Source organism: Trachypithecus francoisi, unplaced genomic scaffold (genome assembly GCF_009764315.1).
Source record: "Trachypithecus francoisi isolate TF-2019V2 unplaced genomic scaffold, Tfra_2.0 Lachesis_group13, whole genome shotgun sequence".
Lineage (NCBI taxonomy): Eukaryota > Metazoa > Chordata > Mammalia > Primates > Cercopithecidae > Trachypithecus > Trachypithecus francoisi.
In genome coordinates, this window is record NW_022681458.1 from 72,795,387 (window position 1) to 72,822,198 (window position 26,812).

The 26,812-nt window shown below is 38.7% G+C and overlaps 1 protein-coding gene across 3 annotated transcripts; it reads right to left on the reverse strand.

Annotated features, from left to right (window-relative positions):
* Positions 1-1,199: 1,199 nt before the first annotated feature.
* BBS5 (Bardet-Biedl syndrome 5) lies at positions 1,200-26,546 on the reverse strand. 3 transcript variants are annotated; one of them, XM_033231216.1, is made up of 13 exons: positions 26,045-26,288; positions 25,185-25,218; positions 23,718-23,800; positions 18,893-18,958; positions 18,168-18,217; positions 17,909-18,036; positions 13,044-13,179; positions 11,894-11,989; positions 8,221-8,283; positions 6,607-6,741; positions 2,929-3,012; positions 1,766-1,789; positions 1,200-1,611 (listed from the first exon to the last, which is right to left on the reverse strand). In XM_033231216.1, the coding sequence occupies exons 2-13, from the start codon at positions 25,187-25,189 to the stop codon at positions 1,510-1,512; spliced, it is 972 nt and encodes a 323-aa protein (XP_033087107.1). In that variant the 5' UTR covers positions 25,190-25,218; positions 26,045-26,288; the 3' UTR covers positions 1,200-1,509. The 3 variants fall into 3 exon arrangements, with proteins under 3 accessions (XP_033087107.1, XP_033087106.1, XP_033087108.1); XM_033231215.1 differs by lacking the exons at positions 25,185-25,218; positions 26,045-26,288 and adding an exon at positions 26,378-26,546; XM_033231217.1 differs by lacking the exons at positions 23,718-23,800; positions 25,185-25,218; positions 26,045-26,288 and adding an exon at positions 22,408-22,959.
* Between the last annotated feature and the right edge of the window lie 266 nt (positions 26,547-26,812).

The window sequence follows — 26,812 nt, forward strand, 5'->3', positions numbered from 1 at the left end:
AATGACTCATTTCTCTCTACACGTAAAATCTAACATTTGAAAAGATTAATGAGTCAGATACAAACATCGTATGACATCTGAGATTATTCCTTACTAGTTGGCAATTTTATAGTCTCTTTTCCTTGAAAAAAATATTTAAACAATAGTTATGGCAGCATTTTATCTGTGACCAGTACAAATTTTTCATACACTCTTTCCCCCCATCACAAAGGTAGTTTATTATAATTCTAACCCTTAAAATGTAGAAATCCTTTTCCATTTAAATGAAGAAACCAGTTTGTAGCTTTTGTTGATTTTTAATAAACTTAGGTTAGTACTTGGTTGTACTGTATGTCTATGGTTGTATACAGAGTTGCATCTTATTTTAAATGTTTTTACAAACTTTTCCCTCTGGAAGAAGAGGGCTCCTTTGGCTAATTTCAATTATTTGAAAAAGATTCCTTACAATGTGTTTTACATGAAAACAGTGGTCAAAAACAATGAATGATGCTAGAGGTCAACAAGTCTTAGCTAGCCAAGAAATGAGAAAAATAATATCTTATTCTTAAAAATTCAAAGAAGTTTCAATAAATACAAAGAGAAAGCTAATAAACAAAATTATTTTCTTACAGAGTAAACGTATTCTTGCCAAAACTACATCGAGATTCTTACAAAATAGCATCCAAAACACTCTAAAGGGGGGTTGATGTATTCCAGAGTTAGTTGTAATTTTTAGTTTTTACAAAAATGATAGGTTTAAGGATTACAATTTGTATTAGAGTTGGTTTACATTTGGAGCTATGTGATTATTTATTTATTTATTTATTTATTGAGACGGAGTCTTGCTCTGTTGCCCAAACTGGAGTGCAGTGGCGCAGTCCTCAGCTCACTACAGCCTCCACCTCCCAGGTCCAAGTGATTCTTGTGCCTCAGCCTCCCAGGCAGCTGGGACTACAGGTGCCCACCACACGCCCAGCTAATTTTTATATTTTTAGTAGAGACAGGTCTCACCATGTTGGCCAGGCTAGTCTCAAACTTCTGACCTCAAGTGATCTGCCTGCCTCGGCCTCCCAAAGTGTTGAGATTATAGGCATAAGCCACCACGCCTGGCCAGGAGCCATGGGATATTTAAACCAGATTTTTACAATTAAGAAAGCAGAATTTTGATTATTCCATAAGAATAGTCTTTTTCTTTTAAATAATACTTTCAAAACGTTAAATGGTGCTGCATAAATTCTTTATTAAACTGAACATGATACAGTCACTTAATAGCTGAAAACTAAGACTTTACAGGTATTAAGTACAAAATAAACATTTATAAACTAGGTACATTTTGATGACAATTTTAAATACAATTTTTAGAAAACTGAAGTTTTCCAAATGACTTTTTCCCCAATCATTAAAAAAACTCTTACAAGTTTTAAATATAAAAGCTGTAAATATAAAAACTATTCCATGACTTATGGCAGGTGACTAGTATCTTTAAACTAGAGATATCTTTAATAGAAATCCATCTCAACTCAAGATCAATCAACTCATTACTTCCCAAAGTCCCTGTAGGGTGAATCCATCCTTCAATTTCTCTATTGCAAGCCCCAGTTCTTCTGAAAATACTGGTTCACGATCTTGTTGCTTTTTGGGAGACAGGAGGATAAGATGGGAATAGAGAAGGTGGGCAAGGAAGAGGAAAAAAACAAAAAAATAGGTTTCACATAAGTTTGTGAATGTGAAATGTTGGAATTTAGAAACTTTTTTCATATACTGTAGGTAAAATAAATGTCCTTACCTTATTGCCATCAGCAAAATAAGCCTATAAGACAAAGAAAATTCTATTTCACAAACTGGACATATAATATTCTAATAGATCAGTGGGCTAAGGTACTTAATTTGCAGAATGATTTTATAACCAAATGTATTTCACATTCTGTTACTGTGTAATTTTTTTTCATCTATCTCTACAATGCTGGTAGCAGAATTCACTCTGTTAATATTTACAAGAGTTATATCTTAAGTTGTAAAAAATGTGCTTTGTAATGTATGATTAGCACTGTTAACTTGAAAGGAGATAAAAAAGAATGACTTAACCATCATATGGCAAGAAACAGGTAAAAAAGAGAAAAAAAGAAAAGAAAAAGAATGACTTAGAAGCTATACAATTTCTTCCCTACATTTGGTTTAGAAGATGATACTGGCAAAACAAAACAAGTACTTCAATGTGTCAGCAAGCGAATACAGTTTGAGGTAGTAGTATAATTATTTTATACTAATTTCACACCTTTGTTTCAAAGTATTTGTTACCAGACAGGTATTCTAGTCAGATTAACAGCCATAGAATGGAGAAAGCACTATTATTTTGGCTATAAGTTAAATGATACCAATTTGGAAATAGGAAGGCTATTGTTCAAATACATGTCCTTTTCAAAACAAGATCCCTATAAAATAACAGATGAACATTTCACAAAAATTAATGAAAGTATAGATTTTAAATTAATTTAACAATATTTAACATGTTCTATTCACAGTATGAAAAAACTTTACATATCTAAAATCCTAAAATCCTCTGAATAACTAAGTTTTCAAAGTATTTCTTGCCTTTTTTTTTCTTTTTTATAGAAATGGATTTTTGCCATGTTGCCATGTTGCCATGTTGGCCAGGCTGCTCTTGAACTCCTATCCTCAAGCAATCCGCTTGCCTCGGCCTCCCAAAGTGCTGGGCTTACACGTGTGTAAGCCACAGCGCCTGGCCTCAAAGTATTTCTGATTTTGGTAATTTAAAAGTTATTGTCACAAAAGAAATCCCTCACTAAAAATATTATCTTCAAACTCAGGTATAAGATACCATCAAAATCTCAAGTTATACGGTGTTTCACACACTTATACTATTATTTTATTAAATAAGACCGAGATAAAATCCTTAAGAAATTTAATGCTCTCCTTTATGATGCTCACCACAAAAGCATCCGTGTGATCATCAGAGTCTATTTCTACATCATCTTGAATTTGTTCGACTGTCAGAGCTTCAAGTGGCTGGGGCTGAAAATCAGCAGATGTTAAAATGCATCAAAAACAATATTAAATGTACCATGAGAACTGCAAATACTTTTAAAATAACAATTACAAACTACTAAAGTCTATAAAAATCATGGTATAATTCACGTTGTTTTATTTAAAAACTAACTTGAGTAATAACACTAATCAAGTAAACCTAAGCTTTCATATCTGAAGTCAATATCATGAAAAGAACTAGAGAGAGAAATTTACACATACTTAATACTCAGATATCTTTAAAGAAAAAACTGAGTTGACTTTCAGTTTCTTTCACATTGTTTAGAAAAACTAAGTTTTGCATAATAGCAAATGTTCAATTTTCCTCAGAATAGTCATTATATAGAATTTGTGAAAAGTAAAAGAACTAATATTTTTATGGAATATTCTAAAGGTAAAGAATAAAATGTAGAACTAATACTTATTTATTTGTTCATTTTTCAAATATTTGAATATCCCCTTTGTTATATTAGGTACTATGCCAGTACTAACAAGGGTTATAAAATCCTACCCTTAAACACAAAGGGTTTATAATTTACTGAGTAGAGAAAAAGATAAAACACAATGACCGATAACTAAATATTATGTTGAACCATAAGAAACTACCATTTTTTATGTCAAAATGATAAAATATCAACACTATTATATGATTCAACCTACAAAAAGCAGTTATAACAAAGCTGAGGATAGCCTTAGTGTTTCAACCACGTTCAGAGTTGTGTGACTACGTGCAAGTAAATTAACTAAGCCTCAGTCTCCTTAACTGCGGGATAAGGATAATAATAGTATGCCTCACAGTATAGCTGGGAAGATTAAATGTGATGGTGCATAAAGTGCTTAGAGCAGTGAATGACAAACAGCAGATGTTTAACACAGTCATCCAACAACTATGAATATTCACTATTATGTGCTAGTTTTGACTGGTGGAGATATAGCCATTAAACAGACAAAAACCGCTGACTTCATGGAGATCACTTATAGTGGAGGAGACTGATTAATTCTGAAAGGAAGGGAGGAAGGAGAGAGAGAGAAAGTAAGCAAGCAGAATAAAGTGATGGGAATTGCTGTTTTAGAAGAACAGTCAGGGAAGATCCTGAAGAGATGGCATTTGAGCAGGGAGTCACATGAGGTGAGACAGTGAGCTATTATGGCTAGCTGCTATTACGTACTGGGGTCAAAGAACAGGAGAAGAGAACAAATGAAATTTAGAGAATGGGTAGGGGAACTAACCTGACAAGCATCTCCCATGTGCCAGGCATTTAATGGACATGATCAATAACTTTCTAAGAAAGATTATGTCTGTTTTTCACTTTTATTTTTTTAAGGGAGAGGGTCTTGCTTTAAGAGATAGGTCACTGCTGCAGTGCAATGGCATGATCATAGCTCACTGCAGCCTCAAACTCCGGACCTCAAGCAATCCTCCCATCTCAGCCTCCTGAGTAGTTAAGACTACAGGCGGGTCACCACCACACCTGGTTAATTTTTAAAATTTAAATTAAATTTTTTTAAAATTTAAAATTTAAAATTTAATTTTTATTTTAAATTTAAATTTAAAATCTAAAATTTAAAAAATTTAAATTAAATTTTAAAAATTTAAAAATTAAAAAAAATTTAGTAGCGACAGGGTGTCACTATGTTGTCTTATTATGTTGAGGCTGGTCTCAAACTCCTGGCCTCACGTGATTCTCCCCCTCAGCTGCTCAAAAGTGCTGGGATTATAAGCTTAAGCCACCGTGGCTAGCCCTATATCAATTCTGAGAAAACTGAAGCTCACATTTGCTTAGGATCACAAATAAATGATGAAACTGGGATTGAAAGTCAGGTTCTAAGGACCATGCCTGTTCTGCAACATTATTTTACAAAGAAGAATAATAGCTAGAAACAGGGAAGAGAACTGGTATAACTGAAAGTGTAAAATAAGATAATGGGAAAAATGAAGGAATACTTCAAAGTTTTGAGTGCAGCTGACTTTGACAGTGCCAAAAACATAAGTAAACAAATCAATAAGCAGGTTGCTGTTTTTGAGAAAAAGATGAGGAGGCCAAGTTTTAGGTATGCCAAGTTTGAGATGCTCATCCAAGTCCTAGTGTATCTTATTGACTTGCATAATTATTTAAATTACTAAGATAAATCTGAAATAAGAAATTTCACTAATATCATTTGGGATGCTCATCTATATGAAAATATTCAAGGGTATTTGGAACCATAAGCTGAAAGAATATGTCAAGGTCAGAAGGAAAGATCTAGAGTCATCCACAAAAGTACAAGTTGAAGAAGCTGAACAAGCAGGTGATATTACCAAGGAATATAAAGAGAAGGCAGAGTGAAAGGGAGACTGTTGAAAGAAGAGCATGTTGGGAAGAAAAAGAAAGGATGGTTCAGATGATGAAATACATAGTGTATGTAATACAATGTCAGAAACCCAGATGCAAGTTTTAGCTAGAAGGACAAATATTTAGAATTTGACAGGGAGGGAAAAAATTAAGTACAAGGAGCACTACCAGGCAACAAGGGCCTCACTAAAGTCACATGCTGTAGTCCAAGAGCAGAAGGAGAGATACAACTAATGGCTGTGACATGGCTCAGCATGCGAAGAAGCCCCAGCAGGGGCACTGATCATAAAGTAAACGGCAAGGGCACCAACAATAGAGTGCATAATGAGGGTGCCAGTAAAAGAACAGACAGCAAGGGAGTCTACAATCGAGTGATCAGTGATGGGACCAGGACAGAGAGGACAGCAAGGACAATGGCAGTGGAGCAAATGGCAAGGGCACTTCTGACAGACTGGACAGTGACTGTCCCAGTGATAGAGCAGACAGTGGGGGGCACCAACAATAGAGGGGACAGCAAGTACATCAGAGCTAGCGCCTCTAGCAAGGGTACTGGTGATAGAGTGCACAGTAACATAAGTAACAAAAGACACCTCTAATGGAGTGGGTAGTGAGGACACAACTGATAGACTGGATGATGAGGGTCCCAGCTGGAGAGACAAGTGAAGGCAAAAGAGAGCTCATGTACCTGGAGAGCAGGGAATACTAGCAGCAACCGGGAAAGAAATCATGAAGAAGACAAAGAGCAGACATGTGGGCAGGAGATGCAAAATATTTCATAACTGATATGGCAGAAGTCCGGATCAACAGGAATGGATGCAGGCCGTGTTGATGTAGCCTACTCCTGGAGTTGCTATATTGTGGAGTACTAAGGAAGAAGATGGTATTCATGAGGCCTGTAAGGTTTGTCCATGCTCATAGGGGGCTGAAGTAAAATAAAAATCTGACAGAGTGAGAGACTCAAGTCTGTCTGTATCAGAGGAGCATTGCACATGGAAATTTACTTAGGTGGCTGCCCACCTACAAGGGCAGGTATGGAGGGCAGGAATGAATGATGAAGCAGCCAATTAGAAGACAGGTGGTAGGTACCAATTAGTGATAATCCAGGAGCTGTGCCCACTTGGGCAGAATCTGTATATTCACCATTTTAAACACAGTTCAAAATTAAATGGTGCACAGTGGTATTTACAACTGAATTTTATAGATTGCATAAAAGCAATGCAAACTTTATTTCACATACTCAACAAATTACCTTTTCTTCCATCTCATAATCAACTCCAAATATGGGACTGGCAGAATAGACTTTGTGAAGTGAATTGATTTCCTTAACTGATTCTTGTAGTTTTTCCACAGGATCTATTTTAAAGCCAAGAACATATCCACCACTCTACAAGATAAAATAATAATAAAAAACCCAACAAGTCTGAAGAACAGTATTCATAGTATAAGATAAATTATAGCTCAAATTGTCCTTATTTTAGAGCATAATACATAAGTTCGGTTTTTCAATTAAACTTTTTATTACGAAAAATTTCAAACATATACAAAAACAGAAGAGCACAAGGGAGCCTCCATGGAGCCATCATCCAGCTTCAAGAAGCAGCAACACGCGGCCAACTCTGTTTCATCTGTAACCCCGCTCTCACCCGAACCCCTCCTCCCCCAACGCAGGCTTATTTTGAAGTATATCCAAATATAAGTTCATCTGAAATATCAAAGGTAACCTTTCAAGATTTAAAAAATACACTGTAGACTGTGAAGGCGAAGGGAACTATGTTTTTCTTGAACTAGGCCTTGCAAAGGAACAGACTGCATGAAAAGAAGAAAGGAAACGGGCCATCTGAGGCTATCTCCTTGAAGAATTAGGAAAGAAACGGGGCCATGATACAGTGTTTTGAGAGGAGTGTTAAAACACGAAGTAGCATACCGTAATAGGTGAGAGTATATGTTCTGGGTTAAGAGCACACGGTTTTATGTTCAAATTCTGGTTCTACCACTAATTCACTAGCTGTAGGATGCCTAGAAACTTTCCTTAACCTTTCTAAGCCTCAATTTTCTAACCATAAAATGGTTATCAAGTTGTCATATTAAATAAGAGAAACATATATATGACATTTGGCACAGTTCTTGGAACAGAGTAAATACTCAATAAATGGCAGCTGTAGGCCAGGGGAAAGGAATAAGCCGACATTCATGTTTAAATTTAGAAGGTAGGTAAGTAATTTTATAAATCACCTTTAAAAAATGTATTAAAAATTTTAGCCAGTCAAAACTACTACCATGAGACCAGCATGTTTTATTTAAATGCATTTCTGCAAAAACCTGGCATAATGCAGCACAGCAGGTTATAAATAGCATATAATGTGTGTGTGAGAATATAAGACCTCAAATTGTGTGTGTGTACACAAATATATGTTTGTGTTTCTCAAAGACAGTCTTGGTAAATCAGTCAGACTTGAGATCACAGCTTAGCCCCATCACTTACTAGCTGTGAGATCATGGGTAAGGTTCCTAACTTCTCAAAGCCTCAGTTTCCTTGACTGTAAAATGGAGGAGAAATAGTAGCTGTATCGTAGGGTTGTGTAAAGATTGAGATAATGCATGAAAAGCCCTCAGCACAATGACTTGATTCTGTCATTAATAAGTGATGATCACAAATGATCATGTCTGTCCAACAAAAAAACATAAGCAGGATTCTTCCTCTGGGGACAATTTCTGTATGACTTCAAACACTTCATATATAACTTCACATTAAAGCTAATATTCTTCTCAGATGTAAACTGATTACTATACAAATAAAACTAAAAATCTAGACTGTCACATAGTTTTAAAAATCAAAGATTAATAAAAATAAACAAGATCTTACCTGCTGAGAGCTTTCTATGACAAGAGCTAAACCAAATTTTGAATCTCTAATCTTTATTGAACGCTAGATACAAAATGAAAAAGAAAAACATGCAAGTGTTTATTAATTGAATAGTGACTATTTAACTTAGTTTTTAAACTTTACACAGTATTTACTTTTCATAATCTAAAAAACAGAATTACCCTCTTTCCTTCATTAAACTCCCGCAGAGATCAAATAAAAGAAACAAGACTGAAAATAGGTGGCAACACAAGAAAGACATCTCTGAAATAGGCACAAAGTTCCCTGACTCAAATATTTCTCACTTCCAGGGAGTGAACATTTTTTAAAATTAGAGACAATTAAATTAATTAGGTCTCATTCAGCCACCCAGGCCAGAGTGCAATGGTGTGATCATAGCACACCACAGCCTCAAACTCCTGGGCTGAGGGATCCTCCCACCTCAACCTCCTGATTAGCTAGGACTACAGGCATGTGCCACCATGCCCAGCTACTTTTTAATTTTTTGTAGAGATAGGGGTCTCACTACACTGCCCAGGCTGGTCTGGAACTCCTGGCTTCAAGCAATCCTTTTTTGTTGTTGTTGAGACGGAGTCTCGCTCTGTCGCCCAGGCTGGAGTGCAGTAGCTGGATCTCAGCTTACTGCAAGCTCCGCCTCCCAGGTTTACGCCATTCTCCTGCCTCAGCCTCCCAAGTAGCTGGGATTACTGTCGCCCGCCACCTCGCCCGGCTAGTTTTTTTTTGTATTTTTTTAGTAGAGACGGGGTTTCACTGTGTTAGCCAGGATGGTCTCAATCTCTTGACCTCGTGATCCGCCCGTCTCGGCCTCCCAAAGTGCTGGGATTACAGGCTTGAGCCACCGCGCCCAGCCAAGCAATCCTTCTTTCTCAGTCTCCCGAAGTGCTGGGGTTATAAGCATAAGCCACGGTGCCCAGTCTGAACTTTTAAACAAAAGACTAGGAATCTTTCAGTTTTGGTAAGCCAGTGTCTTTTGTAGCTCCTAAGGCTAGATTAGTTTGTTAAAGTCACATGTGTCTTCTGTTTCTTCCATCATAGGTGGCTACATTCTTAAAAGAACATCCATTCTATTTAAGTTTTAAAAATAAGTTTGACTATTTATCACTAGACATCAAGGAAGGTTGGGATAGATCAAGTGTCATTAACATCAACTGGTAAATGTGATGTGAGGACTAAGCTTGGTCAGCGGAAGATAGGCGGCGACACCAGTGGCCTAGGAGAAGGGGAGAGTAGACACAGAATGGCAGGTAGGGCCTGTAGAAGTGACAGAAAATGTGCCTGCTGGCAGGGTACGGGAGAACCACGGAGGACCTAACACTATGACCAGGAGACCGAAAGCCCAGAGAAGGGTAATCTGGCAGGTGATGATGGGATGCCATGCTTCTAGACAGACAGGCAACTTTGAGAAACAGACTGAGAAAAAGAAGAAAGGCTTTGATGATAGTTGTTATGAAAACCTGGCCTTTCACCTGGGCTACTTTACACCCCACCAAGAGTATATACAATCCCAGTTAAGAATCATAGGACACTGGCTAGGGGTGGTGGCTCATGCCTATAATCCCAGCACTTTGGGAGGCTGAGGTGGGCAGACTGCTTAAGTCCAGGAGTTTGAGACCAGCCTGGGAAACATGGTGAAACCCTGTCTCTACAAAAATTACAAAAAAATTAGCCAGGTATGGCGGTGCATGCCTGTGATCCCAGCTGTTCGGGAGGCTGAGGTGAGAGGATCACCTGAACCTGGGAGGTGGCGCTTGCAGTGAGCCAAGACCATGCCACTATACTCTAGCCTGGGTGACAGAGGGAGACCCCTGTCTATAAAAAGAAAAAATGAATCACAGAACACTGGCATTCTGGCTTTCAATAGGTAATCTAACCAGGTGTCTGTGGGTGACACAGGCTGGTAAGACAGAAACTGGCAAGAGGCTGATATAAATATCTATAGGAGTGGGGTCAGGGTAATGGCTGAGGTGTAGAGCTGAAGTTAGACTGATTGCTGCAGTGACAGACTGTGATGATATCAGATTGCAAGTTGTTTGGGCCGCTTGAATTCATTCCAGAGGCCATATTTGGCAATTCTATTCTTAAATAACAAAAAGAACAGAAAGCACAAGGTTGTTTACTACTCAGTAATTATTCAGCGTAATAGAAGTTAGGTTAGGCAAGCTATCACACGTTAATGCAATATAAAAAAGCAATAGCAATACAAACACCAATTTGTCAAATACCTACGTAGATTTTGTTACATTGTCCCAGCCTTGATTATAAATTCTTATGTTTCTTTTTATAGCAAGAAATAATTTTCTTCCTATGAGATTCTATGGCTTTCTGTTTAATATGTTGCTTTTCTCCATCAGACTGAAAGCCCCTTGATGGCAGGAACTGTATACTGGTTCATGATTTTCATGATTGTGTCTCTAGCACCTGGCACAGAGTAGGTACTCAAAATTTGGCATAAACATGAATGAATGATCAGAAATTTTAAAGAAACTCAGAAATCAAATAATTTAGCCAAAGATAGGGTTGGGAATATTTTGTAAAGAATTAGTCTTCTCATGGACCAGGAATTCTTTTCTTAAAAATGGTATTTTCCAGGTATCACATACATTCTGTCTACTCAATAAATATTAATAAAACTCTTTAGTCTTAAGACTATATATCCTACAATAAGGGCAATTATCACAGGATAACCTCATGAGATTTTCATTAACTATTTTTATGTTCCATCTAATTTGTTCTAGAATTCTGTAAGTAGTTTCTTCATATAAAATGAAATTATTTAGTGGATTGAAGTTTACAGTTTGTTTCACTGAGTCACTTATTTATCATAGCAGCAGCAGAGTACAAAGAACTACCTTTAGCCACTCCCAAAACAAACTGGTCTCAGATATAGTCAGTTCTTATTTTGAATTTTAACAGTTTTGTTTTTTTAAAAAAAATAGAGAAGGGGTCTAGCTATGTTGCTCATGCTGGTCTCGAACTCCTGACCTCGAGCAATCCTCCCACCTCAGCCTCTCAAAGTACTGAGATTACAGGAATGAGCCACCATGCTCAGCCTGATTTTAACAGTTTTAACTGAACTTAAGCTGAAAGTATTATCACAAAAAATCATCTTGATTCCTTTCACTAAATCTGTGGTATGAATCCAGCTTGTATTACATTCTGTATCTAAATACAATGAAAGCAGTTCATTTGCAGAATTAATAAATTCCTTCTGGCTTTTAAAAGCTTTAGAGCAGAAAGTGACAAGAGAGCCAAGAAAAACTGTGGATCAGTGTGCTAAAGCTATGCCAAGGAAGCACCACACACCTGCCTCATGAAAAAGTTACAGAAAACTTTAATAATTAAAGCCCTCTGGATGGAATCTAAGACACCTTACTCTGTATAACTATTTAAATTTTTAGAATCCAGCATATTTCTATTCTAATAGCAAGTTGATAATGGTGCTGCTTCTCTGGAATGTAGTACAATTGGACCTTTTCTACATTGAAATATTTCATAGTAAATTATCAACATCTTTAAAATATGCTCTCAGCTAATAACTGCTACCACTTAAAAAAGGGAGAGAGAACTCATCTAATCCTAAAAGTCCAATTAACTATTGAACAAAAATATTTATTTTATGTTAAAATAAGGTCATCAAAATGTATGTACTTACAATTTGCAGATATGGTATACTGACATTAAAACTGTCATTCATATTTGCATGCCATACAATTCTCACATTGGTAATAAAAAAGGTTCCTAAATTGCCCTGCAAAAGACGGCAATGAGATACAGAAATGATCATTTTTTTAGATACCTATTCTTAATTTTCTAATCACCAGAATAACTTATTTTTACAGCAGCAAGAAATACCAAAATTGAGTATCAATGACTTCATCATTCATCGATGGCAGTACAATTAGATGACTGACAGCCTGGACTCTTAAAGTCCGGCTGCCTAATCATTAAACTATTAGTACCTACCAACTGTCTGACCACAGGGAAATTTCTTCTTGATGTATTTTGTCAAATGTAAAATGGAGATCTGATTAAATATCCCATGTAAATCAATCCCTTAGCACAGTGCCTAAATGTTAGACCTTACTAAAATTATCAATCAAAACCTTGGACAGGTTAAGGCAAAGGAGTTGTGGCAAGAGAGAGAAACAAAACATATGTAACAGCCCTCAACAATCCACATTAGATTGTATTCTTTATAAGGGTAGGAGTGGAGTTACTCTATTCCATAGTTAGATCTTTACCACCTAGCATAGCACCAGGAGTTTTTGATTCATTAATTAAGGAGACATTCCAGGATTATCAGGTATTTCATTGTATTGAATTGAAAATAGGGATGTTATTGTCAACCTAACTTGTACTTATCGAAAAATAATATGCTTTCCTATAATGGTAATTTTAACAATTAGAACTGACTACATAAATCCAACGATGAGTGGAAAAATGATTACCAGGCCGGGCGCGGTGGCTCAAGCCTGTAATCCCAGCACTTTGGGAGGCCGAGGCGGGTGGATCACGAGGTCAGGAGATCGAGACCCTCCTGGCTAACACGGTGAAACCCCGTCTCTACTAAAAATACAAAAAACTAGCCGGGCGAGGTGGTGGGCGCCTGTAGTCCCAGCTACTCAGAGGCTGAGGCGGGAGAATGGCGGGAACCCGGGAGGCGGAGCTTGCAGTGAGCCGAGATCGCGCCACTGCACTCCAGCCTGGGCGACACAGCGAAACTCCATCTCAAAAAAAAAAAAAAAAAAAAAAAGATTACCAAAACACTCTCCCAAAAGGTTCACGAGTTCTTTACACAGTACCTGATCACTGGATAAATTCCATACTCCATTTATTTTATCATATACATGTTCTTGTGGTAACAGTCTTAGTTGCTTGTTCTGAATTAGTGCACTTCTTAATTTAAAATCACGATACATTTTAGAAGTTTCATACGCTCTGTGAAAAAGAACAAACAAAAGACAATCCGAACTGAAAATGTGATTTTCTTGGGTTATGTTTACTTACTTACTAAAATATACAGTTGTTAGTATTTATGAACATTACTCAAATAATTATGATAAATTTAATATTTTTATTTCTTTTTAAAAATTGTTTTTATAGAGACAAAGTCTCAATACCTTGCACAAGCCAGGCACAAACTCCTGGGCTCAAGTGATACTCCTGGCTCAGCTTCCAGAGTAGCTGGGACTATAGGCATGTGCCACTGCACCCAGCTATAGTTTTCTTTTTAATAAGGTCTGGCAATTACAGTTTTTTGTAGAATTTGTCATTTTAGTGTATTATTTACATATTTTATCTCAATAACCTATTTTTTTTTTTTGAGATGGAGTCTCACTCTGTCATCAGGCTGGAGTGCAGTGGTGCAATCTTGGCTCACTGCAACCTCTGCCTTACAGGTTCAAGTGATTCTCCTGCCTCAGCCTCCCGAGTAGCTGGGACGACAGGTGCATGCCACCACGCCAGGCTAATTTTTGTATTTTTAGTAGAGACGGGGTTTCATCATGTTGGCTAGGATGGTCTCGATCTCCTGACCTCGTGATCTGCCCACCTCAGCCTCCCAAAATGCTGGGCTTACAGGCATGAGCCACCGCACCTGGCCCCTATTTTTCAATACATATGGAAATTGCTTTTTCTATCAAAATGCTACCTTTTCTTCATTTCCTTGTTTTTCAAAGGACATAAACAGGTGTCCAATTATTAATGCTTTTTCTCAGCCAGGCACAGTGGTTCATACCTGTAATCCTAGCACTTGGGGAGGCCGAGCTGGGCAGATCACTTGAAGTCAGGAGTTTGAGAACAGCCTGGCCAACATGGTGAAACCCTGTCTCTAGTAAAAATACAAAAATTAGCCAGGCATGGTGGTGCGCACTTGTAGTCCCATCTACTTGGGAGGCTGAGGCAGAAGAATTGCTTGAAACCAGGAGGCGGACGTTGCAGTGAGCTGAGATTGCGCCACTGCACTCCAGCCTGGGCCACAGAGTGAGACACTGTCTCAAAACAAAAACAAAAACAAAAACAAAACAATTACTTTTTCTCACTGCAACCTGAAAACATGCTCATATCTACCTCTATACAGAAAACTAGAATGAATCTGTACTGATTCCAAAAGGGACCCTAAAGGGAGAAGGGGGGAGGAGGAAGAGAAGAATGGGGAGAGAGAGGGAGAGAAGGAGGAAAAGGAGAGGGTGAGGGAGAGAAAGAGAATTAAATCCCTATAATTTTTTCAATATCTATTGATAATAAATACAGAAACCCTGATTAACTTTTGATTAATTTTTATATTTCACATAAACAGGCTAAGTTACCTATTTAACAAAAGTAAAGTTTTCTTAGCCTTAATAACAACAGATTCATATATTCAATGTTGAACTTCTAATTTTTATTTTAATTAATCTTCTAATATATAAATTGTGAAAGAGCAGAATTTTAGCACTCTGCTTGTAAATCTTAATTTTCTTTAGTGCTGTTATCATCAATAGTTAACCAGTGGAAGAAATGGAAACTATTTATGCTATAAATTATATTTTTGGAGAAGCACATAGTGTTTTTTTTTTTTTTTTTTTTTTTTTTTGAAACGGAGTCTTGCTCTGTCGCCCAGGCTGGAGTGCAGTGGCCGATCTCAGCTCACTGCAAGCTCCGCCTCCCGGTTCCCGCCATTCTCCTGCCTCAGCCTCCCGAGTAGCTGGGACTACAGGCGCCCGCCACCTCGCCCGGCTAGTTTTTTGTATTTTTTAGTAGAGACGGGGTTTCACCATGTTAGCCAGGATGGTCTCGATCTCCTGACCTTGTGATCCGCCCGTCTCGGCCTCCCAAAGTGCTGGGATTACAGGCTTGAGCCACCGCGCCCGGCCGCACATAGTGTTTTTAATGCTATTAAAGACAAGCAGCTTCTGTTCCCTTCATATTCCATTTAGAACTTTTCATTTCACAGTACTTCTTCTTTTTTTTTTTTGAGACGGAGTCTCGCTCTGTTGCCCAGGCTGGAGTGCAGTGGCCGGATCTCAGCTCACTGCAAGCTCCGCCTCCCGGGTTCCCGCCATTCTCCTGCCTCAGCCTCCCGAGTAGCTGGGACTACAGGCACCCGCCACCTCGCCCGGCTAGTTTTTTTGTATTTTTTAGTAGAGACGGGGTTTCACCATGTTAGCCAGGATGGTCTCGATCTCCTGATCTCGTGATCCACCCGTCTCAGCCTCCCAAAGTGCTGGGATTACAGGTTTGAGCCACCGCGCCCGGCCTCTTTTCACAGTACTTCTTTAAGTGAAATAAAGAGCTAAGGTTTAGGTATATGCCCAAGAAAACTGAAAACATACGTTGACATAAAACTTATACACAAATGTTCATAGTAACATTATTCATAATGGCTAAAAAGTAAAAAACCCAAATGTCCATCAACTCATGAACAGATAAACAAAATGTGGTATGCCCATACAATGGAATATTCTTTAGCTACAAAAAGGAATGAACTACTACTACTACTGATACATGCTACAATATGGATGGACCTTGAACACACTGTCTAAGTGAAAGAGGTCAGACCTAAATGGCCACATGTTATATGATTCCATGTAAATGAAATTTCCAGAATAGGCAAATCCAAAGAGACACAAAATAAGAGGTTGTCAGGGCCTGTGGAGGGGAGGGAATGGAGAATGACTGCTATGGGTAAGGGGCTCATTTTGGGAGTGATGACAATATTCTGGAATTGGATCTTGGCAATAGTTGAACAGTACTGTGAATATACTAAAACTATCAAACTGTATACTTTAAAATTGTAAATTTTATGTAAAATTTTATGTGAATTATATCTTAATTAAAAATTAAACCATTATATAGATCAAAACAGCAATAAAATTAAAAATCAAATAACAAACTAGGAAACTAAAAATAATATTTGCAATATACATGACAGCTAAGGGCATAATTAAGAAATTTATAAGAAGCCAAAAAATACATAAAATATATGAAAAATGTCAACTTCACTGGCAAATACAAATTAAATACATACATATATACACATACATACACAATTATATACACACATATATACACATACATATGTGTGTATATCCTTTCATCTTAGCAAAGCTTAAAAAAAAAATAGCACTTAGGGCTGGTTTAAAAAAGAAAAAAAGCCGAGGTAGTAAAAAGAATTTAGCAAACAAGAAGAAGAAAAAATATAAAAACAAAACAGACTGGGTGAAGTGGCTCACATGTGTAATCCCAGCACTCTGGTAGACCAAGGCAGGAGAATCACTTGAGCCCAGGAGTTGGAAACTAGCCTAGACAACAAAGTGAGACCTGGTCTCTACAAAAAAAAAATTTTTCTTTTTTTGAGACAGAATCTCGCTCTGTTGCCCAGGCTGGAGTGCAGTGCAGTGATCTCACCTCACTGCAACCTCCATCTCCCTGGTTCAAGCAATTTTCCTGCCTCAGCCTCCTGAGTAGCTGGGATTATACGCATGCACCACTATGCCCAGCTAATTTTTTTGTATTTTTAGTAGAGGCAGGGTTTTACCACGTTGGTGAGGCTGGTCTTGAACTCCTGACATCAAATGATTCACCCGCCTGAGCCTCCCAAAGTGGTGGGATTATGGGCGTGTGCCACCACGTCCAGCTTTAGAAAAACATTTAAAAAAATTAGCAGAACAGGGTGGTGCACACCTGTAGTTCTAGCCACTCAGGAGGCTAGTGCAGGAAGATCGTTTGAGCTCAGGAGTTTGAGGCTTCAGTGAGTTATGATTGCACCACTATACTCCAGCCTGGGTGACAAAGCAGGACACTACCTCTATTAAAAAAAAAAAAAAAAGGCTACAAACCTAAAACAAACCAAAATACCAATAAAACTCTTCAGGGAAAACACTCAAACATGCCTTCTACCTATTAGAAAAATAATCTTTTAAATTAATTAATTATGCAACTTGTTTAGCTATATTGAATGAATTCTTTATTTCACTTTACCTACCTTGGTAGCTAATTTAATCCGGTAGAAGTTTTTAATGAATCATCAGTAGTTTTATGTGTTTTATAAATACCTTCAAAGTGTTTATTAAATGATAATAAAACATGTTTTTCTCAATATCTTTCTGATGTTTACAACAGAGCTTGGAGGAAGATGGTACCACACTTCTAAGCTTTATTCTCTACAACAGGGGTCCCGAACCCCCGGGCCACCAATAAAGGGGTACTGGTCAGTGGCCTGTTAGGAACCAGGCTGCCCAGCAGGAGGTGAGTGGTTAGGGGGTGAGTGAGCAAGGAAAGCTGAGCTCTGCCTCCTGTCAGATCAGCTGCGGCATTAGATTTTCATAGGAATGCGAACCCTACTGTGAACTGCACATGCGAGGGATCTAGACTGTGCCCTCCTTATGAGAATCTAATGCCTGATGATCTGTCACTGTCTCCCATCACCCCAGATGGGACCATCTAGTTGCAGGAAAACAAGCTTAAGGCTCCCACTGATTCTACATTATGGTGAGTACATAATCATGATATAAATAAAGTACAATAAATGTAATACACTTGAATCATCTCGAAACTATACCCTCACCCAATCCGTGGAAAAACTGTCTTCCATGAAACTGGTCCCTGGTGCCAAAAAGGTTGGGGACTGTTGCAGTCTAAAACCATAAACTAAAAATATTCAATAATCCATAAAGTATTACTATACCTGTGTACTGCCATCACAGAAGTAAAAAGTCTAGGGCTTCCAGGAACCAAATTTGTAAATATAAATTCAAAACGAGTACTGTTACATTTTGTTAGTATATAAAGAGCTTCAGTTTGGCCTCGTAATTTCTGTAAGGACAAATTTATTTAAAAGTTCAGATTTTAAGAGCAATTTCTCCTTTATAGTGAAAACAAATATCAACCTCAAATATCTAGTTTCTTTAATATATATATATTTCAATAAGATTTTTTAGACTTACAGAGTTAGCAGTCCTTGTTGTAATATTCAATATGCAATTGTAACCGACAGCTAAAATCCAAAAGCAAAGAATGTAAAGAGCATGATACGGCACACTGAGAAAAAATACTTTTCTAAAAAAAAAGGTATATACAGAACTTTTAACAGTTTAAAAAATTAAACATATATAGAAATAAACTTTTAAAAGTTTTACAGAAATAACTATAAATTAAAATAATTAAAAAAACTAGAGGGTCAATTCTGTCTCTTTGAACACACAAAAATATAACACAGGAAAAAGGAAGTTGTCATCCGTTACTAAAAGCCTCTGCAGCATTCTTCGCTGAAAGTTTTAGCACTACTACTAAAAAAGAACAAGTCTAGCTGGATAATCTAAAATACTTTTAAAAAATAAGTGAAACAAAATTTAACACAATGAAAAGCTTATACTTTTATTAGCGCTTCTTCCTTCTTTGGGATTAATCAAAACAAGGGATAGCATGTTCTCAAAAATAATCAAAAATCAAGAACCAAGGTTAAAGCCCTAATCTCACATATGTCCAAGACACATAATGGACAAACAAAAATAATAATGGATAATTTCATTTGCATTATGATGTCTAGGATTTCTGAAGGTGTTTTATTTTTATTAAGATTTCTACATACTTCTTTGGTATCAAAGGTACCATGCAAATTCACCTGACAAAGGATTTTTTTTCTTCAGACTTGTCTAACAAAGATACTTACAAACATTGACTCTTGATAATGCCAAAGAGTGCCAGAGAATTCTTAAATTTGTTACCAAGAGTCTACCTAAAAGCACACAGACAAAAAATAGGTTAACTTAAATAAGAACTCATTTTTGCAGCACTGAATGAGGTAGTTATGGAACTTCTGGCCCAGTACCAGAAGCAACACTCAGATAATTTTCATCTATTTATTAACTGAAAATATTGTGCATATCCAACCTATATAAGGTGTACAATATATGATTCAGAATCCCAGAGAAAAAAAATCTGACAGTTACATGAGGGATACAGATGTTCTCTGCCAATAGCTTTGCTCTAAGTCAAACTGACTGAGGAAAGAATTGTGTACTAGTTTTTTTGTCTTGGTAGAAGCTGTTCTGGGTCCCAGCAAGTCATATGTGTACAACTGAGAATGAATATAGGATAATTACACAGCTATTCACTGAAACCACACTTTTCAAAGAACTCTCACACACATGCTAATCCTTGCTATATGAGTACTTTCTTAGCAGTTCTCATTTAAATGAACCATATATTTATACATATAATTTTGCTGTGAGCAAACTATTTTGTTCCTAAGAAGTTATGGTCAGGCTGAAGTCTATTTAAGGTTTTATACTTTTTGATCTTAGCATCAGACTGATATTCATACACTGAAGTACAAAGTTAGATACTTCATTTCTCAAAATGTGTCCTATACAATAGTGATCCCTTACTGATGCTCCAAGAAAAAAACAATAAATTTGAGAATGGCATACTAGGTGTATTAGAGATGTACAACACAATTAGCATATTATCATAGCTTTGAGATATTCTGAAATAATAAGACTCACTTTGTTTAAACACATTATTTCACCAACAAATTACAATCATAAAATTCTTTTTATGAGTAATCTACAGCCAGCCAGATTATACTATTTCTGAAAACCTCTACAATGTCTAAAATCAGAGAAACTAGGTCTGTATGAATACTTGAGTGAAACTGGATAGCAAATGTGGCTCTAAAAAAGATGAACACATTCTCAAGGGAGATTGTGGAAAATTACAGAATATGTTTGACAAACAATAAGTAACCCAGCATAGCTGGATTATAAAGTTCACACAAGATCATAGAAGACTAGGTATAGTATCCTTCAGTTATTGGTCCAATGGAAAACAGATGGCACACTCAAGTTAGGATAACTGAGGTTTATTTACAAAAGAGGGAGCAGCAGTTCATGAAATCTGGAAGAAACAAGAGTCCTATGGAGCTGACTGCTTTGAGAGGAGAAACACAGCCAGCCCTTCATTGGGAAGGAACCAGGGCAATAAATACCCAGACCTCATACTCCTGCCTCCTTTTGATCTTCTGCCATGGCTCTTCTAACTGGAAGCAAGAGTGTACAAGGAACCCTTAGATGTACTCTATACCAGTTATCTTTCCAGGGCAAGGGGAAAAGAGTGGAGAAGAATGCCGGACCCGGATGGACAAATGGAAGACAGCAGCACAGGTGATAAAAGTTGTTTTTGGATATACTAGAAGTTCTTCAATGCTAGACAAGTAAGTTCAGACTTAGATCTATTAGGAATGGAGGCAGTAGAGTTGGGGGTGAGGTTTAGGATTGGAATTAGGGAGGACTAAAAATTTTTGAGAAGAGAATAATGACCCTACCAGTTTAGAAATCAATGTAGGCAGTTAGGTTCATCACCTAGCTACGTGACCTTGGAAAAGTAAACTCACCTCTCTATTCCTCAGTTTCCTCATTTGAAAATAAATATGACTGCATCTACTTTAAATGTTTTGTTTTATTGTTTTCATTATTGTTAAATGAGATTATATTTATATAAAAGATTCAGAACAGTGACTGTCAATAAACATTCCCCAAATAACAGCTATTTAAAAAATAATCCTTTGCAAACTCATTTTTGACTTTTTTTTTTTTTTAAATATAGATACACCGGTTTTCCTTATGCCATTTTACCTAGGCAACATTTTATCTCTACAAATGTGCTATGGGCTCAGGACATCTATGGATTCTTTTACATTTTTATGTCAGTCCCAGGAGAAATTATGGAGTGGGAAGGGTTTGCCATATAAAACCACCAACCACCTCTGTTTGCCTTCTTCTTTGCTCTTGGTATATCTCCTACAATCTCTAGGATTTTTAATGCTACCTCTTTTCCGCTGAAGAACCCCAGCCTACAGCTCCAAACCCAGTGTTCCAGACATGGACTTTCCTCTCTATCCTGCCTAACACCAAAATATAGTTGTCCCTGTTTCTGCTAATCTCCCAAACACTGAAATATGGCTGTCCCTTTTAATCTCACACAGCCTTTTAATACAATATTTTAATCCTTTACAAACTCATTTCTATAACTGACTTTCTGATCATAGATACATTATGTTTTCCTTATGCCATTTTACACCTAAGCAACATTTTATCTCTATAACTGGGCTATGAGCTATGGGCAGTGTACAAAGCTAATCTGATAATTTCAAGTCAGGGTACTAACAGTTGAAAATGGATTAAATGTGCTAATCTTCTGGGATACAGTTTTAACATAGGGGGCTCTTGAACTTGGCAATGTCTTAACTTGGTCATTTTCAAACTGCTGAAAGGGAGGGGAAGGAGATGGCTAGAAGGCAGGATTCCCCTTTCATTTTTTAACTCCTTAATGACCAGAAGCGCTGCGTACTCCTGTAAAATTTCTAAAGGTTTTTGAGGTCTGGCGTGCGCGTGCGCGCGCGCACGCGCACACACACACACACACACACACACACAGTTATTTCTATTTTTGAGACAGGGTCTTGCACTGTCACTCAGGTTGGAGTGCAGTGGCATGAACATGGCTTACTGTAGCCTCAACCTTCTGTGCTCAAGTGATTCTCCCACCTCAGCCTCCCCAGTAGCTGGGGCCACAGGCACACACCACCACACCTGGCTAATTCTTTTTATTTTCTGTAGAGACAGGGCCTTGTTATGTTGCCCAGGTTGGTCTCTAACTCCTGGCCTTAAGTAGTCCTCCCATCTTGACCTCCCAAAGTACTGGAATTATAGGCAAGAGCCAGTGTAGTTGGCCTATTTTTATTAATAGTAGGATTTCAGGCACTGGAGATTTCTGGTCAGGGAGGCTTTTTGCCCTTCCTACTCTAAAGTATTAGTACAGGATTCCGCACTCAATGAGTATCTGAAGAATCGAAAAATGTTCTATTAAGAGTTCCTGCCAATCTGTATGAGACTTTCTCTTGGCTTTCTCAAGTTAATTCAGATTTCGTCAAAATACAGCCATCTTGATAGCTGGGATTATTATTCCACCCTCAAAAGCACAAACTAAGACTTCTTGTTTGCTGCTAGATCTTCATACTCCACTCTCATCTGAGCCCGACAGACACCAGGAAGCATTTCAGAAGTATGATCTAAGCATTACTTTAAGGATGGGTCCTAATCACTAAAAGGATCTGCCTGTAGGTGGTGGCAAGTGGGCAGCAGGCCCCTTTCTAAGCCTTTCTTCTCTGAGGGTAACCACCCTCACCTCTATCTCCATTATTTCCTTTGGTGTCTTCAACTGAATCTAAACAATCAATAAAATCTCCAGGTCTTGTTTTCATTTGCCTAAAATGAATATAAAGCTCTGAATTTTATACCTACCACTATACCTGCTTACCATCTATTAGGGACATATTTACTATCTAACATGTCTCTATTAAGAGACATATGTACATTAGCCGGGAGCAGTGGCTCATGCCTGTAATCTCAGCACTTTGGGAGGCTGAAGTAGGTGGATCACTTGAAGTCAGGAGTTCGAGACATATGTACATAAAAGGGCCAGCAGCATAAATAATACTGTACCAAAAGTTCGTGCATTTAAAATAAGGTCTCTGAGGGGAACCACCCTCAGAGAAGAAAGGCTTATAACAGGGCCTGCTGCCTACATGCCACCCCAGAGCAGATCAGAAGAAAGTCTCAGGAAGCAAGCAGCCACTCAAAGGGCTACAGTAAGCATGTTCTGCCAATAATGGTTACCGTTCCTTCTCTATGATTTATTGATTCCTCCTTTCCTGAATGAAGTCTGCTCTATTTCCCCACCTACCCCTTTCTAATAAGAGGTTTACATCCCTCCCTCTAAACTTCTCCCCCTAAAACATATGCTGGATACATTAAGCTGCCATTTCACATCCTCTATTTTTTTTCCTTGGAAGTAATGATGCTTCCAAGACCTACTGGTCACTGGCTCCAGACAGCTGCTATGGGCAGGCTGGACTTTTAAAAGTTCCAACCTTGGGGAGATTTAGTTTGGGAGGGGCTCTAGGGTCCAGCTGTGCTGGTCCTCGGTGACAGTCAGAGAAGTCTCACAGGATTTTCTAGTACTTGACCTACAAATAGATTTCACAGTGCAAGACTAAATTTGCTCCCCACATATCCATGTCTAGGTGACAACCAGAGGTGATTGATGGTGCATTACTCCTGAATTTTTAAAAAGGAAGCATGGCTCCAGGTACTACAGCTATGACCTACTTATATTTCACTACCCCATATTCTTTTTTTGGAAAGACAGATCCAATGGTCAGAACTAATGTCCCTTGCAAACAGGTCTACTTGAGTTTTAACAGTTACGTTGGATAAACGTGATGTTAGAACCAGGACTTACTGAATAACCAAACTACATGTTTAATACCTATCCTTTCTTCTGTTTAAATCTGAGAAAAGTCTTATATGAATTTAACTCTCCCCTTCTCACAATTACACTGACAAATGATGCTGTTTCATATATTCTCTAGCTAATATGATTCAACATTTGTAAATTAAATCAGGAATATAAAATACATTTAAAAATATACTCACCTCTATCTCCATTATTTCCTTTGGTGTCTTCAATTGAATCTAAACAATCAATAAGGACTTCTCCAGGTCTTGTTTTCATTTGCCTAAGGTGAATATAAAGGTTTGAATTTTATGGCTACAACTATACCTGCTTACAATCTGTTTAGGGAGAAAAGAGATGTATGTACATAAAACAGCTAACAGCATAAATAATACTATACCAAATGTTCATGCATTTAGAAATAAGGTCTTCAAGAACTTCAAGAACCTGCAGATCAGTGGGGCCTGGAGTGATCAGGGCCATCTGGAGTAAGCCAGATTGGCAGGAGGTGTTGAATTTTGAAAAATAAAAGGAAAAGAAAAGAGAGTCCTGATTAAAGACCAGGAATAAGAAATGGTAAGGACATGGGAGAAGGCTAGTCAAGCTAGGAAAGAAGGACCATATTGGGAGGTAGTGAGAGAAATACTGCGGGATAACTAAGGAGGAACCAGACTATGGAGAACTCAGAATGCCGGTCTGATAGATTTAGGCCTTATCCTGTGGACAAGAGAGAATCTTCAGAGGTTTCTGAGTAGAGGAAAGGACATCAGAAAATTATGGAAGGAATGGTTAAAGAAGAGCTGTATGAGCTGGGTGCGGTGGTTCATGCCTGTAGTCCCAGCACTTTGGGAGGCTGAGGCGGGCGGATCATGAGGTCAGGAGTTTGAGACCAGCCTGGTCAGTATGGTGAAACCCTGTCTCTACTAAAAATACAAAATTAGCCAGGTGTGGTGGCATGCACCTGTAGTCCCAGCTACTCAGGAGGCTGAGGCAGGAGAATCGCTTGAACCCAGGAGGCAGAGGTTGCAGTGAGCCAAGATTATGCCACTGCACTCCAGCCTGGGCAATAGAGGGAGACTCCATCTCCAAAAAAAAAAAAAAAAAGCTGTATGAAAAGCATCTTCGGAACTTAGCAAATAGATACAGGTGACAAAAGGAAACAAGAGCAGCTTGCTGACTGATAGAATAGATTCTACAGTGTCCAAAAAACCTAGCAAACTATCTAAAAGAGCCTTCTAATACACTCTTCATAGAGTCAACTCAATTACCTATTGAAAATACAGATATAACCATATCATTTCCCTGCTTAAAAGCCTTCTATATCCTCCCGCTGCCTAGAAGTTGTTAAGTCCAAAATCCTGGGCTAAAAATGTCACAATCTGGCTAATTTATCTCTCTATTTGTACCTCCAACCTCTCTCTGCAGTAGACCCTGCCTTTAGCCAATGAGGTTACAGCTCCAAGACTCTGCTTCTAACGCTTAATTCTTTTCTTCTTTTCTGGAATACTCGCCTCCTGTCTACCCTGACAAGGTTCTGCCCATTCTTCAGGGACCAGCTCAAATAGTATGAATATTTATTCTTCAAGGACTTCACCAGGCAGAATAAATTGTTCTGTTTCTATCAGTCTCAGTTTTTCGTTCATTTTTTTTTTCAGAATGGTACTTACCACATTTATTATAGTAGTTGTCTATATGTATCTCCTGCACGAGAATGGGGGGATATGAGTATCATTTCCCATTATTTTCTGTCTCTAGCTATCGGCACAGTAACTAGCACATAGTAAGCACTGATAAATGTTTACTAATGTTAACGAAGCGGACTTTTGTTTGGATTAAGAACCCTACCAGAAAGACAAAAAATGTCGTAGAATGTGCGCAATGTTACTATAGTCCGTCATTTTACGAATTCCTTTGTTTCTTCTTCTTAAAAGGCCTCACATGTTAGCATTAGATATCTAGCCCTTACTTAACCTGGAAAATGTTTCAATATTTCATTTTTCCATCTTAGGAGGTGAGGTCCATGATAAGGAACGATTCCATCTAAGGAGGGGAGGTCCATGATAAGGAGCTATAAGAAGTAGCTAAGAAGCTCCATGTAATTAATCCAGGAATCTTAGCTTTAGCGTTTCTCAACACTTAGTATTCCAACCGGCATTTCCCGCCCTGGATTTTGGGGCAGAAGGTTTCTATCCACTTTCTCTTTACCATACTTTCCAAAAACAGGGCTTCTATTTAAAGTATAATTTCTAAGAACAGGCCGCAGAAGAAGCCTCCTTCTTGTTGGTGATTTATATGAATAACTAGTGAAAGCTTACCAAGGACATAAAGTTTGCGTGGTTAGGAATTTTTGAAGACTGCCTACTCCCACCTCCCTTATTTTACAGACATGAGGACTCTAGCTTGAATGATGAAGACCTCTGTCCAAGGGCCCACACTGTGTGTCGATATTACACATCTAGTTTTAGAACCCTAGTTTCCTGAGCTCCTGACCTACGTTCCTTCCATGAAACTGAAATTCCAAGCTCACGTGGGTGTATATGGGACGCCAAGCCCTGCGTGGCCCCGGTAGTGCTCAGGTCCACATTCCTGATCGGTCCCGCAGGCCAGGATGAGGGACCGGAGGTCGCATGGGACCAAAACTGTGTAATCAGACGCGCTCTTGCCGCGGCGCCCGCCTCGGGAGGGCCACAGTGGCCCAACCAGAGCCTAGGGTCTCTCGAAGCGCGGACTACCGGCGCAAGCCTCCCACCCTCGCCAGGGCCGCGAGCTGCGGAAGTGCAGACTCCGCCCGCGGGTCCCTAACGTGCACCGCGGCGCCCTCTACAGGGTTGCAGACCCCTAGGGAATCTTGGAGACTTACTGCGAGGACAGGTCGAAGCGGACATCCCGGTCCTCCCAAAGCGCATCCAGCACCGACATGGTGAACAAGGCCCGCGGCGGGCCGTCTCCGCAGCCGTGGAGGCCCAGCCGCGTCTCTCTGGCTCCAAGGCAACGGGCGCCTCTGTCACGACGTCTACGGCGGGCGCCGAGACTCAAGCCTCCCCGAGAGTGCGCACGCGTCGCCCAACTCTTTCGCATACTTAAGCCGATTTGAGATGCGAGGCAGGGTTTAGGAGGCTCTGAGAAGCCCAGCTGTGTCCGCCGAGAGGAGCGTGCCTGACCTCTGGGCGACCTTCCTTGCCTCCAAACAGACATCCTTTAGTCATTATACCCCTCTTCTTATTTCTCTTCGCCGTCAAGAGATTTCAGTTTTTAGCCGGGCATGGTGGCTTCTGCCTATAGTTCGCGCACTTTC

Excerpts from the sequence above, each read along its gene's own strand:
- BBS5 (XM_033231215.1), bottom strand. The coding sequence starts at position 26,436 with ATGTCGGTGCTGGATGCGCTTTGGGAGGACCGGGATGTCCGCTTCGAC. Across the intron at positions 8,284-11,893 it reads GTATACCATATCTGCAAATT|CGTTCAATAAAGATTAGAGA; the intron begins GTAAGTACATAC and ends TTTTGTATCTAG. Across the intron at positions 1,612-1,765 it reads ATTTTGCTGATGGCAATAAG|CAACAAGATCGTGAACCAGT; the intron begins GTAAGGACATTT and ends TCTCCCAAAAAG.